The sequence below is a fragment of the Neolamprologus multifasciatus genome, chromosome 4, assembly GCF_963576455.1.
Source record: "Neolamprologus multifasciatus chromosome 4, fNeoMul1.2, whole genome shotgun sequence".
In the NCBI taxonomy this organism is placed as follows: Eukaryota; Metazoa; Chordata; class Actinopteri; order Cichliformes; family Cichlidae; genus Neolamprologus; species Neolamprologus multifasciatus.
Window position 1 is genome coordinate 17166664 of NC_140442.1, and position 14244 is coordinate 17180907.

The 14244-nt window shown below is 42.4% G+C and overlaps 1 protein-coding gene across 1 annotated transcript in view; it reads left to right on the forward strand.

Annotated features, from left to right (window-relative positions):
* Positions 1 to 6052: 6052 nt before the first annotated feature.
* The window catches only part of septin9a (septin 9a), an 88841-nt gene continuing 80649 nt past the window's right edge, over positions 6053 to 14244 (forward strand). The window contains exon 1 of the mRNA XM_085156694.1: positions 6053 to 6377. Within this exon, the coding sequence (XP_085012820.1) occupies positions 6356 to 6377 (22 nt within the window). The 5' untranslated portion in view covers positions 6053 to 6355. The remainder of the gene's footprint in view (positions 6378 to 14244) is intronic.

Here is a 14244-nt window from a genome sequence, read left to right on the forward strand (position 1 = left end):
ATCCCAAATCAAATCAAACGTGTTTTTTTCCTACTTTTTTCTTATTTTAATGCCTCTCCCACTATTCATTTATTATTCGAGGATAAATCAGTATTCAGAGTATTAAATCCTAGAAAATTAAAGTTAACCTCAAACCAAATAAAGAAAAAAACAGCCATTTGTAAAATTCAGCATGATAATTTATTGCCAGCATTGAGTCAAGCCAGTGCATGTGTTCTCTTAAGCAAGCAGTGGATTTTCAAACACTGTAACTCACGTGGCACTTTAAACAAAATAAGTCAAGACAAGTTTTACTTAAGCACAGGGATGAGATGTGCCATATGAGTCAACAATAACCTAAGAAAAAAAAAAAAAAGCATCTCATCTGGCACTATTGTGCAAGCGCTATAAGTTGGATGTAGTTGTGTAGCATGACTGTGGTCACAAAACGAGTCTGCCTCTGAAGCACGGAAGGGCAACCAAAGCCTGCAAGTGTGAATTTGGGTTTAAGTGATTGTGGGTTAAATGTCAATGTATACTCGTGGAAGCTGTTGTGTGCGTGCGTACGTGTGTGTGTTTACAGTCAGACCGCTTTCAAGAAGTCCAGCGAGGTGTGGAAAACAAGCTTTTTGAGGTGAGCATGAGACGGAAACTGAGACTGCTCGAAGAAAAACAAGTTAGAGCCAAGGACCCGAGAGCACCCTTCACCACAGTTTCATATGGCCTTTACAAAAGAAATAAAAAAATAAAAAATACAATCTTCCGTCTTGTTCACCAGTGTGGATGAATTCAGGCACAGTACAAAAAATTTGTTATTGAGCAACTGCGGCGGTTTTTGTACCTGTCATAACCTGTAACAGGAAACCTGAAGTCCTAAAATACTGAAAAGATCAGTAACAGATAATAATCTGCTGCAGTGTTACACTGCCAGTGGGTGTTTACAAAAAAACAAAAACGGATGCGACTTGAAGCTCCATCTGCAGACAGTCTGCTTTAACATAACCTCCTTCCCACTTCCCTTTCAGGTTTCAGAGTCTGAGCTGTTGATCAGACGCTGAGGAATAAAAGAGCTGTAGACACGTAACTCGTTACTCACTTCTCGTGCTTTTTGTTTTTTTCCTTCAGCATTTTGTCAGAAGCTGTTTTCTGTAATTAGGGTAATAGTGGAAACCGGTGACATTCACTCGGTGTTTTTTCTAAAGATGTGTAGGCAGGTGTTGAAGGGTGAAAGGTTTGGATTTGCACCGTGTGGCTGAAAATAGCACTCGTTGTTAAATCGGTGTTTTCCATGTTTTCAAGTTAACGCTCTCTCATTTGCGCATCATCAGCTGTGAACCCACAGATCCAGCCTCGATAACACTCACCTGGAACTCATCTTCAGTAGCAGGATGTGGCTTTGGCCTAACACCAGAGGAGGCCCAGCCAGTTTTGTAAATGCCAACATAAATATGATCTTTTTAAAAAAATAAAATAAAATAAATGTGTATAATCATAATTTTATACTCACTGTTATTAGTTTCCCTCTGATTCTGGATAAGAAAAACAATTTACTCATTATTAAGCAGCTACACATCCAGCAGTGTGGGTTTCACACTATCCTGATTGTGCTGATGCAGCATGTGCTCGTTCAATCGTATAACCAGGAACGCTGGGACAAAGTGTCTGCTGCAGATGCTCGACTCGATTCTGCTCGGCAGGAAAGCTACAAAGCTTGTCACCGTGACATTTGATTCTTCTTTGTGTCGGTGTATACTGTGGTGGAGATGTTTTATTAGTAATTAGCACACAGTGGCTGCAACATAATGTGACGCGTGTGATTTAACCGTAACACATCAGTCTTTACCAGTCGTTTTGGGTTATTATGGTGGAAACTTATAAAGCACAATGCATTTTTAATGCTTTTTAAAAATATTTGACATTTGTATTGAATTCCCATGTGATACAACTGTTTATTAATTATTTTGTAATATATTTATTTCAATTTTGAATAAAAGAAAACAATTTAAGATGGAGACAGCAAAAAATATAGAAGAGGAAGAAGAAGATGCTGTGGTTTCAAAACCGCATTCTGCAAGTGTTATAAAAGCAGCAGTCTATGTGCATTGTTATCATCCGGACCTGTCAGCCACGGAAAACACTGCATTATAAAGAACTACCTCATTTGTTCTCCTCAGCTCTGAATTGCTTACAGGGTGTTGTTAAAGGAAGAGATGATGTAACACACCAGAATTCAAAAACAATGTCAGTGTCAAAGTTTCATGTCATTTTATTAACATCTTACATTTTGTTATTATTTACGCTTTACACTGCATCCTAGCTGTGCAGCTGAGATAACTTGACAGTGATGAAGCAGACAAAAGCAGCCAAAGCAAGTAGATTGGAGCAGCTTTAAGCTGATTTATTGGTGAAACTGAAGCTTGCTGTGGGGCAAACAGAAGCGGAGAGCAAGGCTGAGATCACAGACAAACAAAAAAATTGTCTAAGCATAGTGTTGTAGACTGGTGTATGTGTGTGTGTGTGTGTGTAACCACACCATGTCATGTGTATATTACATAAGGGCTGAAGATCGAGGCAAACAGTTCGGTTTAATATTTCACAGGTTAGTCAGCTACAAACTGTATTCTTAGAAGCTGCTTAATCAATGTTATGTGTTCAGTCTCACAACTCAAAGAGCACAACGTCCTGCACTAAAAGGACAAAAGGCCAAAGCAGGAGTCTAAGATCCCACTGAACAGTGGAGTTCACTTTCTTCCTGAAGGCCCATCGAGTTTGCTCCATCTGGTACACAGAGCTTCTGAATTAGCACTTATGGAACATTATCCCTTAACTGCGGAAGTCCGGATGAGGTTTGTGGCCGCTGAAGGCAAACAAAGGGGTCATGTCTCCTAATGTGAGCCAAGACATCAGCACACACAGAGTGAACTGCTTTAAATTAAAGCACTTAAAAACTGACCTGGTTATCTTCTTATTTACTGTAAGCTGTTATGTTTTCCTACATTGCAGATTTATTCTTATTCAAACCTCTAGTGGCAGCTTAAACCCAAGTGATTGAGGCTCAGGGTTCTCCAAGTTCATTATCTGCATAGATACTGACGACAACAAAAGAAAAGAAAGAAAGAAAGCCTCCGAGATCTGACATAACAGAGCTGCATCAACCTTTTGAAGTGAAGAAAAAAACAGAAACACTTGATGATGAGTGTGCATCACCCATACATTTATTTGGTTTCAGAGATGACTCATTTGACTTGTTTGTGCCACTTCTCTGGAAAACCTACATTTTAAAGATAGTTGTGAGCGGTGAAAAACACAGCTTAACTTACTAGATTTATTTCTGGGTTTTGCTGGTTTGGCCTTACTCGGTCTAGTGTGACTGGCAGATTGTTATTTTAGGATAACACCACTCTAGTTCCTCATTTCTAACGCTGTAGTTATTAAAGGTGCTCATATATGTTGCTAAAAACATGTAACCACACTATAATTTACAGTAAAACTCAAAATGCAGCATAGGACCCCATCTGTTCAGAGTACGCACTTATTCTTGTGACGGATAATATATCTAGTTCAGAGTCTTATTTTTTTTCTGGGTCACACAGCTTGCACGTTCACCCACTTGTCACCGTCAGCACAGTGCAAAGCATCAGCGAGGCGTGTTTCCGCAGTGAGCAAAGGTGCTCTTAAACAAGCTCTGAAAAACACCTTGTTTTTTTCTTTTTTTAAAACAGAAATATTATCAAAGGGCAGTTTTGGTAAAGGTGGAAGCTGCTGAGCCAGCAAGTCAGTTACAAGAAGTACAAGATTAGCTAACAAGTGACAAAACAAGTGACATAAGTCATGCTCGTTTTGACAGTTAAAGCACTTTTGGTATTGACGGACTTTTTTTCAACTAGTTTCATCTGGAGTACCTTAAAAATTCATGGTGTATAACTACTATTTAAACCATTTGTCCACTTTTAATAACCACAACATTTAACACTAAGTCATTGTGACCACTTTAAATTATGTACCCTTCATGGTTAGCTAGCAGTTTTTTTATTTATCCACACTTTTACTATTTTATTCAGAATTTTATTTAGCAATTTAGCTACTATAGTATTCATCCATACTGTTGATGGTATATATAGGTACAATTTCAACTGTTAGACATCCTCTAAACAAACATACTTTTACAAACATTATTTTATTCATTTTTCATTTGATCATTACTTTATTTAAACTAGTAGATTTAAAGGTACAGTGTGTAAGGTCCCACCACTAGAGGTCAGTAGATCCAGCTGAGTTCTGTTTTCCCACCCCTCCCGAATTTAAGTGAGTAATCCTAGCTGTGGTGGCTGGTGTAGGACAGACGTGTTTTAAGTGTCTAGGTTATAGATTTTTGGAAATGATATTTGCAAATTAGAATTTTAGGAGCTAAAAACATTTTTTTGCTTAAAAAACAAACAAACAAATCTTTCTAATGGCTGTAGCTGTAGTGTTATGCCTATGACTGTGCTTTAATCCCCCCAAAATCCTTCTCTCTCCATAACTGTGCTACTATTTACTCTTGTTTTATCTGTCACGTTGTCTCCTTCCTTCGCATTTTCACTTCTTTGGTGATCAAGGAGGCATGAATTAAAATTTACCTCCACAAGACACGAACGCCTGCAACTTTTTTTCACCTTCACCTTTGCTGAATTGTGTCCTCGGCCGGTCTCGAGGCACATTAGGCAGAAGGGTGATGTCCATCTCGGCTGCTGTGTTCAAGATGGCAGAGAAACTTAGTGGCTTCCACACATGAACTCTGTGTATTTTTAATGAATTGAGTTTATGAGAATGTATTGGACTACAAGTTACACACTAATCAAGGTAGACTTATGAGTGCAATATCTTTTTCTATCAGATTAAAAATAAGTCATTATAGCCTGCTGCAAGGTGGCTGCTAGGCAACACAATAGCATCATGATGCATAATGCATAGTTCACCTTTTGTGAACATAATGAGATGTTGTTGTGAAACTCAAACAAGTGGGTGCTTTCATAAGATGCGGTATGTGCGTAAATGCTAAAAACAGGTCATTTCAACCCATTTCAAGAGGTTACCACACAACATGACAGTGCGCCCCAGGGCGGCTGTGGCTACACTGTAGCTTGCCATCACCAGTGTGTGAATGGGTAGATGATTGTATATAGTGTAAAGCGCTATGGGGTCCTTAGGACCAAGTAAAGCACTATACAAATACAGACCATTTAACATTTACCATGATGTTGCCATAATATCTGATCTAGATAAAAACCTTCAGTTGCCAACTGGGTACCTGTGTGCCAAGTCTGGTTGCTTAACGCTTTATTGTGTAAAGGCAGTGGTTGGACAAAGAAATAAGCAAACACACAGATGGACAGAGATTTTGTGTCCTCTAGCATGCATATGAAAGGCCATGTCCTTTAAAATAAATAAAGAGCAGACTCCTGAGCGGAAAAGGAGGAGCCAGCAGCAGCCACAAGAGGTCTCTGCAGCTCAGACGTGCGGATCTTTGAGGCAGGATGTGAAGTCAGGCCCCACGAACACGAAGCAGGTTGCTGCAGTTTGACATTTGAAATTTAGAGAGGCTAAAGGTCACGGGCGCAGCTGAGTACTTGAATTGATGTGGGCTTCACTGCTCGCGTGTCTCTACCCAGCCGTAAGATTTATACTACAAACAACCCCCCCCCCCCCGCCTCCGCGCACCACCCGGCCACATCCTTACACTAAACACACACACAAAGCTGCCCACACAGTACCTGAGGTGGTATGTGTTTGTATGTGTGGGAGAGAGAGATGCCAGCAACTGATAAATTATCACACACAGAGAACCTGAGAGATAGAGGGTATTGTAAGATTTTTCATTATCGTGTCATATTGCGCAATAGTCCAGACCTGCGCACTGGTGAATTTTCGGATCACCAAGCTTCCCAGTTCACCAGTTAACTGTGCTTCAAATAATTCTTCTCCACACCTCCCCAAATATCGCGCTCAGTTATTCCACCTCTGAGCTTTGATAGGTGAAAGCCCTCACTGTTACAGTAAACCACTCCCGCTCATGGATTGGGCGTGCGTTAGGAGCGCAGGTGTGATTGTATCCACTTCCACAAGAGTGTCTTCCCAAGGAGTTAGAGTTAGACATAAAGGCGGAATAAATCTAGTATTAGCTGCACCACGAAGGCTTTATTGCAGTTGTTTAGTATACCGTCTATCAGTGGCGAACAAGAGACGCACAAAAAGAAACAACCTGCAAAAGTTACGGATGCAAACGTGAACTTGAACGTGAAAAAACGTGAAAAGAAACCAGAGCGGACAATAAAGCTTAGATTGTCAAAGTGAAGAACCCCCTTAACCACCAGGAGAGGAAACATCTCACAGAATCATGAAGAAATCTTCATTCACAGGTAAGTCTAGCTCTTAAATGTGGTGACAGCTTTCAGGAACTCGTTATCTCGTGAGATATCACCAAATCCTTTTATAGCCTGATTGCAGGGAGGAGGCTGTGCCTTATAAACTGTGCATGTTTAGGTGCCAGTGTGACTGTAGAATGGAAAAAAAAGAGGGAGACAAGGTAAACATTAAACAGCTCTAACAATTAATAACCCACGTTTTTTCTAAAAGTTTTCCTTTTGAATTCCCCCTTTGCAAGAAGAAAGAAAGAGGGGGGCCCACACATGGATCAGTGGGTGTGGCTGTAAAGCATTTCTTGCATGTTTGTGCTCTCAGACTTTACCCTTCAAAAACAGGCTACGACGTCATGACAGAAAGGTGGTGCACAGACCCTGGCCCGGTTTTTTGTTTTTTCAAATGTGAGTTTCTTTCATGCTTAGACGAACAAGATGAAAGCTGCTCTGTGTGTCACCAAAGCAGGTCATATTTCCTTCACAGTGAAATACTAGAAAACCCTACAGTCAGATTATACATCAGTTGGCTCGTTAATCTGCTTGATTGATAGCTTTACGGTGTAGCTCCTTCACTCCTCCCAACTAATGCCTGAAGAGTGATCTGATTTGTGCATCAGACAAGTTCAGTGGTTCAGTTTACTTTGGGACTGGCTGGACCTGATTATGGTTGTTGTGACACTGTGGGGGCAAAGACTTGGAGCGAGGATGCTTCTTTTAAGGACAATGTCCCCTGTCGCAAGGAAAGTACACCATAAGTGCATGTGACCTCCCTCTATGCTCTTCACCTTCCTTTGTTGCAGCTTTCCTCTTAATTCCCCCTTCTTTAAGGCACTGCCTACTATCGCCCACATCTTCTACATTCCCTCACCCCCTCCTTCCACCAAGACACACACACACACATACACACATGAATCCTGTCTCTCTTAGCAGTGGCTCAGTCCAATGTACACAACCCTATCCCGCGGAATGCCAGCTTTCCCGGCTCCTCTTCCCCGAGCCTTTGTGCGATGGAGCATCCAATGGTTTTCCATCGGAGCCAAGCACATGTTGGGTCATGCCGCCTCTCCTCCTCCTCTTCCTCTGTGTGTGTGCGTGTTCTCTCTCTTCTTGTCTCTCTTTGTCTGCCATGTGACGTGCACGGAGCTGTCACATTCTTTGTCAGAGCTTCCACTCGTGGAGCGGTCTAATAACAAAGTGTGTTTGTAAGTCTGACATGTGTGGAAGGCCTTCCTCACAAATGCGCAGCAGTGTTTAGACAAGCACCAGAGATGTGGATAGGTGACTCCGAGAGAGGAAGGTGGACTCGTGTGTCAGCTTATGTGTGCATATATTTCGTACGCAAATACCCTTGTAGACACACAAACAAGTACAACGTGTATCTGGCTCATCTGAAGACTGACATTAACAGTGTAGAAATGTGTGTGTGTGTGTTTCTGTGTATGTGTTCCGTCATGTAACCCCGCACAGATGAACCCCGCTCCTGGAGCCAATCCCTGGCTTGTACACCACTCCCTCAATTTGTCTGGATCAATGAGTAACCTGCATGAATAACAGCTCACATCAGCACACAAACACACACACACACACTTCAAATTCCACTCCTCTCACCTGTGTGACAAAGCCCTCACTCCCCGCTGTATTACAGCTTTTAGCCTGTTTACACTGGAGAGTCAGCCGGGCTTTGATTCAGAGCCTAAAGCTATTGTTTGATGGCAACTTGAAAGTCGAGCTATAAACTGTGTTGAGACATATTCGCCCTGTCATCTAGCAGAGCGTGCCGCCGATGGTCTAACCCTCAATTTGGAAGCCTGTGGATAATGGAGAGATAAGGTATTGGGATATGTGGACATGCATGTACAGTACCCTGTGGTAAAGTGCTCTTACCATGCAGAGTACTGTAGGTACAGCAAAGGAAACAGCAGGTCCATCAAGTATTCAGTGTTCGCTGATTTTGCAACTTGATGCATATGTACTAGTAGTATCAAGTTTTCATATATTACTGCTGTGTCAGCATGTGCCTTCCCTCGCCTGATCCTGGGTCCAGTTTTACACTAACCCCAACAATGGACTGTATATAAAAGTTGAATGTGAAGGCTCACTTTGAAGCCTCAGTTCTGTCATTATGGCCACCTCCATCTTCGTGTTTTCCAGAAGCAGAAGTGACAAAATGATTATATCTATGCTTTGCTGAGACTTGCTGATTAGTCAGCTGTGAAATTTCTCGCCAAAATTAGAGCATAGACTTCCTCTTATTAAAAGCAAATTTGATTTAAAATCCTCTGAAAGGGGCGATTAGCACTCATTAGCCCCTCACAGGTAGAAAGATTTTGCTCTAGTTGGGGGCTTTCCTGTGTGGTTGTTATCCCTAAGTGGTTTGGTTTCCTCCCACAGCCTAAAAATGTTGTTAAGTTAGCTGGTGGTTCTAAATTGACCATAGGTGCCAAAGTGTGAATAATTATTTGTGTGCGTGTGCACGTGTGTGTGTGTGTGTGTGTGTTAGCCCTGTGATAGACTGGCATCCTGTCCAGCAGTGCGTCTCGCCCCATGACATCTCAGATAACCTCCAGCCCACTATGTGACCCCGAATTGAATAAACAGGAGACGATGGATGGATGATCCAAAAGGCAACAGCACCATAAACACTGTGGAGACCGTGGGTTACAGTGGGTTATGCAAATTAGCCTCAGGCAGTCCAAAAGTGGAAGAATTAGCGCTAGAGACTTGTAGCTTTTTATCTTTAGTTTTATGTGAATTTGAGCTGCTGCAAATTTTGCACTTCATGTGGCTTTACATTTCGGCCTTGGAGGTTCTCACGAGTTAATACTCCTACTCTGGACCACAACCTGACCATAACCACAAATACAAAGGGTGGTGACTACAGGAAACACACTTTATCTTTGACATAGATAAAGGCTTATTAAACAAGGGTGCGGACCTGTGGCATCTCTAACCTGTGTAACACTATGGAGGTTTAGCAACCTTGAGACTGATAAACATGTATGTGGCAAATAGGCCACAGCACTGTGTTATTAATAAAGACTTCCGTGTGAAATCATAGGAGACCTATACTTACTATGTCTTGTCTCTGCACTGTGTATGGTCCTCCCCTCTCAGGCGCATAGAGCCTGCTCTGAAGTGTCCACTCTGCTTTGTGTTTGTCATCTGCAGCCAAGAATGCAGCTCTGTGATGCTGTGCTGCTGCTGGGGGTGTCAACTGATACAACAGACCGCCTGTACTGTAGGCCCGAGGCCAGGAGCAAGCCTGTAAAAAGATAATGGCAGGCTCGGAGACATTCTGATGCGTGGAGTAACATGCGCGCCGACATCTAGAGACGGGTATTAGGGTGATAAAGTACAGACACTCGCGTACATTTGTTTAGATTTCAGATTTTTACTGCACTGTTATCTGGCTAACATGCAGACCTGAAGAAAAACAAAACCCATAAGGGGGAGTAGGGAAAGCATGCTGTTCAGTAGGCCATGCAACAGATAGCAGCTCCTCTGCTTGGCAGGAACAGCCCTGTCCTGTCATGACATGAATAAATATTTTATTGCAAGTAGCAATCAGTTTAAGTGTTAGTGACTCATATCTGTTCGGAGAGCCTATTAGGGTGGCAATGCCCTCGTGAATTAGCCAGATAATGCATGTTAAATGCATGCGAGCTCTGCTGTTGGTACAAAGTCTTGCTCTTATTGAAAATCACTCGCTCTGTATAACATGGCTGCAAGAGGATTTCATCTGCTTTTTAGTTTCTATTTTACTTTATCAGCTTTGTTTTAGTCGATGGAGCTCTTTTCTTTTTTAACGTGACCTGTTGCTTGCACACACACCTGAGCAAGCACATGCGCTGGCCACATGATGCTTAAGGCTTCAGCGTTAAGGTGGAATGGCTGTGTTTGTTTAGTTCCTGAAGAACTTGAGTCCCTCATACAAATTAGAAAATCCCAGCAAACATGCAGACGCTGAGGCCCTTAAAACTTTCCTCCTTCTCCCTGTCATTCTCACATTTCTGAGGAATCACGTCTGTGCAGCCAGTCACTCACCGAGCTGTTCGCCTGTGACATGTATTTCCTGGGGGAGGCTGTAGCTCATAAAGCTCTACAGGCTATTTGACTAACTCCGTGGCTTTTAACAGCCTTGGAAAAAGGAAGGCTGATGCTTATCTACCACACTGGTATTATTTTATGGACTGCATGAGTTTGCTGTCTAGAGCACGTTTTGATATGATTTAATGCCGACTTGTGTGTGTGGCATTGTGAGGAGTACAGAGAGGCTTTTGTGTGTTGGGCAACACGATGTTGCTTTCCAATGAATGGAGTGAGTGAAGAAGAAGGTTGGGAAAAGGTGTTGCCTTGGGCGCCACCAGAACAGCGGCCATTCATATGGGTTCCAGTTTAGGGTCACGGATAATCTTTTCCCCAAAATGATAAAAGTGTCTGCGCGTGCGTGTTGAGTCTGCCGGTGTGTGGGCAGACCTGCAGCCGGGTAAAGGTCTTACCTGGGCTGTGAAAACAATCTTGAAAAATGGTCGTGGAGCCATTCAGTCAGCTTTGCTTTCTTTTCTTTAGCTCTTCCGCTCGCTCACTTCAGCCCTCTTTCATCCACTCCCAGCTCTTTCACAGGCAGAGTTGTGAAACACTGTTTGCAGCATCGTAATGAGGGTCATAAAACACAGTGGAACAGATGGCTGAGCAGAGAGACACAGGGGGGAGGAAGGAGGGCTTAGTGAGCTTAACCTTCTTTGACATCATAATTTAAATTAAAAAAAAAGAAAAGATGATGTTCATTCATGTAGTGTCAACTTCTCCAGTGGATCCTCCAGTAATGGATGCAGGTCTGCAAACACACCACAGTGAAAAACTTTATTTGCTGTGTACACAGTTCAGGGCAGTGCAGGTACACTGGTATTCTTGTGTCTGTCAGACTCAGTCATTGTAATCATAAACCGGTAGTAAATGAAGCAATGAACATGATACACCTGCATATACAGCGTAATTCACTCGCTGGATCCTTTATTAGGTTCAGCTGATTGTTAATTCACGTATCGAGCGAGGGAGTCATGTGGCAGAAACTCGATGCTTTTAGTCTTGTAGGATTTGGCAACACAAACTTCAAACTGAGCATCAGAATGGGAAAGAAATGTGATTTAAGTGACTCTAAATGTGGCACAGTTGTTGCTGAGTCTTTTAGAAACTGCTGATCTACTGGGATTTCCCCGCACTGCCATTTTTTTTTAGATTTGGTCCAAGAAAGAGAAAATATCCAGTGAGCAGCAGTTCTCTGGGTGAAAAATGACTTGTTGAGGTCAGAGGTCACAGGAGAATGGCCAGACTGCTTAAATTGCTTCGAGCTGACAGGAAGACAACAGTAACTCAAATAAATCCTTGTTACAATCGAGGTATGCAGAAAAGCATCTCTGAATGCACAACAAAACTTTGAAGCAGATGTGATACAGCAGCGGAAGACCACACCGAGTGCCGCTCCTGTCAGCTAACAAGAAACGGAGACTCGGAATTTAGCATAAACAACGTGAAAGCACGGATCCACCCTGCCTTGTATCAATGCTTCCGCCTGCGAGTGGTGTAATTATGTGGAGAATATTTGCTTGGCACACTTTGGGTTCCTTAGTACCATCTGAGCATTGTTTAAACACCGCAGGCCACCCGAGTATTGCTGTTGCTGACTATGCCTATCTCTTTATGACCACAGTGTTTCCATCTACTTTAAGCAGGATAACGCACCATGTAACAAAGCTCAAATCATCTCAAACTGCCTTCTTAAACATGACAATGAGTTCACTGTACTAAATATCTGAGGAATGTTTGGAAGACCTAGTTGGATCTGTGCCACAAAGGATTAAGGCAGCTCGGTAAAAAAAAAGGTAAAACAGGGTGCAACCCAGTGCTAACAAGGTGTACCTAATAAAGTGGCTGGTGAGTGTATAAGGGAGCATTAAGCAGACACGAATCTGGTTGCACATTTCAAAATTATAATTTAAGCACGCCCCAACTTTCTCTATAAGTGCTTTTATTTTGGAAGTCTGATATTTTGTAAAATCATAATCACACAGTGTCCGTGTTTGGTTTATATGAGTGGTATCATGTCACAGAACTAATTTATAATTTCCTGTTCCAAGCAACAGTGATAATTAATTGTTCAGGAACTTTACTAAAACTACTGTTTTTAGTAAAGTGACTAAAGACACATCTTGCATCACACAGTTGATAAATCAAACCACTAAAGGAAACAGTGAAGTCAAAGAAGCACAGGATGGAGGGGGGAGGGGGGGGGGTAAGAACGTCCCCTCCTCTGTCCTCCTGCACAAATAACAATACAGCCTCCTCCGCTCAGCCTCCTTAAGCAAACACTAAAATCTCAGGTCCCGGCATTAATTATAGCCTACGTTTAGTAAATCCCTCTACCCGGTCTCTGTGCAGGCTGTCCTTCGTGTGTGACTGCATGCGATCACTCTTGTGTTTCAAGTATGTTGAAGTGCTGCACCCTCTCTGTTATTTACTCTTCTCCACTCATTTGACACCATTAACCAATCAGCTGAAACATTTGTCCAAGCATAGCCGTGCACTTTATTGGTCATGCTTAAAACGCCACCTGGCACGAACGCACACACGGCTTCGCCAAACACTGCGTTTTGACATCAGTCACTTTACTGCGAACTCACAAGCACAGACAGATTTGTCAATGTGCAAACATTGTGCAAACATTCATATGTATGCGCTGTGCGTGCGCTGACCTCCTTTGCGCACAGTATCATTTGCAAATATGACATCAGATGATTAAAACTCGCCTTCAAAGGTGAAAAAAGATGCATGTGAATGTATACGTTTATGTTTGCTGCCTCAGACAAGACTGTGCAGGAGGACAAACAGATTCGGCACACAGACACTTTTGTGCTAGTGTAGAAGTAAACTTGGCAGGTGTCCCTCTTTTTCTTTGTATTGCTGTATGTCTGTCAGTACTTTGCCCTCACGTTAAACTACGCTGAATTATATCACCTTTATGCCAAATGCCAGCGTTTCAAAGCGACTTCGTGCTGCTTTTTTTGAGGCTTCTGTGCCGCTTTACTTTGTTGCGATGATATGCATTGCTCGTCCCATTTGAAGGAGAGGTTCAGTTGCAAGGGTGTGTATGTACATCCAAGAATAAATAAGTACAGACATGTTTTTTAGCTCCGAGGCTTGATAGACTTGACTCCACAAACCCGAAGATCTGTGCACACACTAACATAGCAGACCAATGGGGTCATGACATGAAAAGTTGCTGATTAATGATTCACACTCACAGCAAATGGTCAGCCCGTTTGGTGATTTAAAGAGTAAGACTTCCTCCCTAAATCAACATTGAACGCGCAAGTAGCGCTGCTTACATCGACCGTAGCTCAATATTGAGTGTAAAACAGGTTAAATCAATTCTGAAATGCTTATAATAATCTATGCTAAACCTGGGCTTTTTCTGGTCTGACTGGGGGTGGGGGGAATCAAACTGGGACAGTAGGAGCAGGTAAAAGTTCAAAATTTAATTCTTAAACAAAAGGCAAAGGAGCAGAGAGTCGGCGAGGCTGAATCCAACCATGAGAAAACCAAAGGTACACCAGAAAAAAACTTACTGAGAACTGGGACAAGTGTGCACAGAAAAACATGAGAAAACTGCTTAACTACAAGACAATCTAACAACTAAAAGTCTGTTGGTGCACGTCTTTGGACTGTGGGAGGAAGCCTGAGTACCCGGGAGAACATGCAATTCCACACAGAAAGGTCCTGACCTTCTTGCTATGAGGAAACAGTGCTCACCACCGCACCAGTGTGCTGTCTGTAGCCTAATGATTTGTTCTAAATGATACAATTCTGC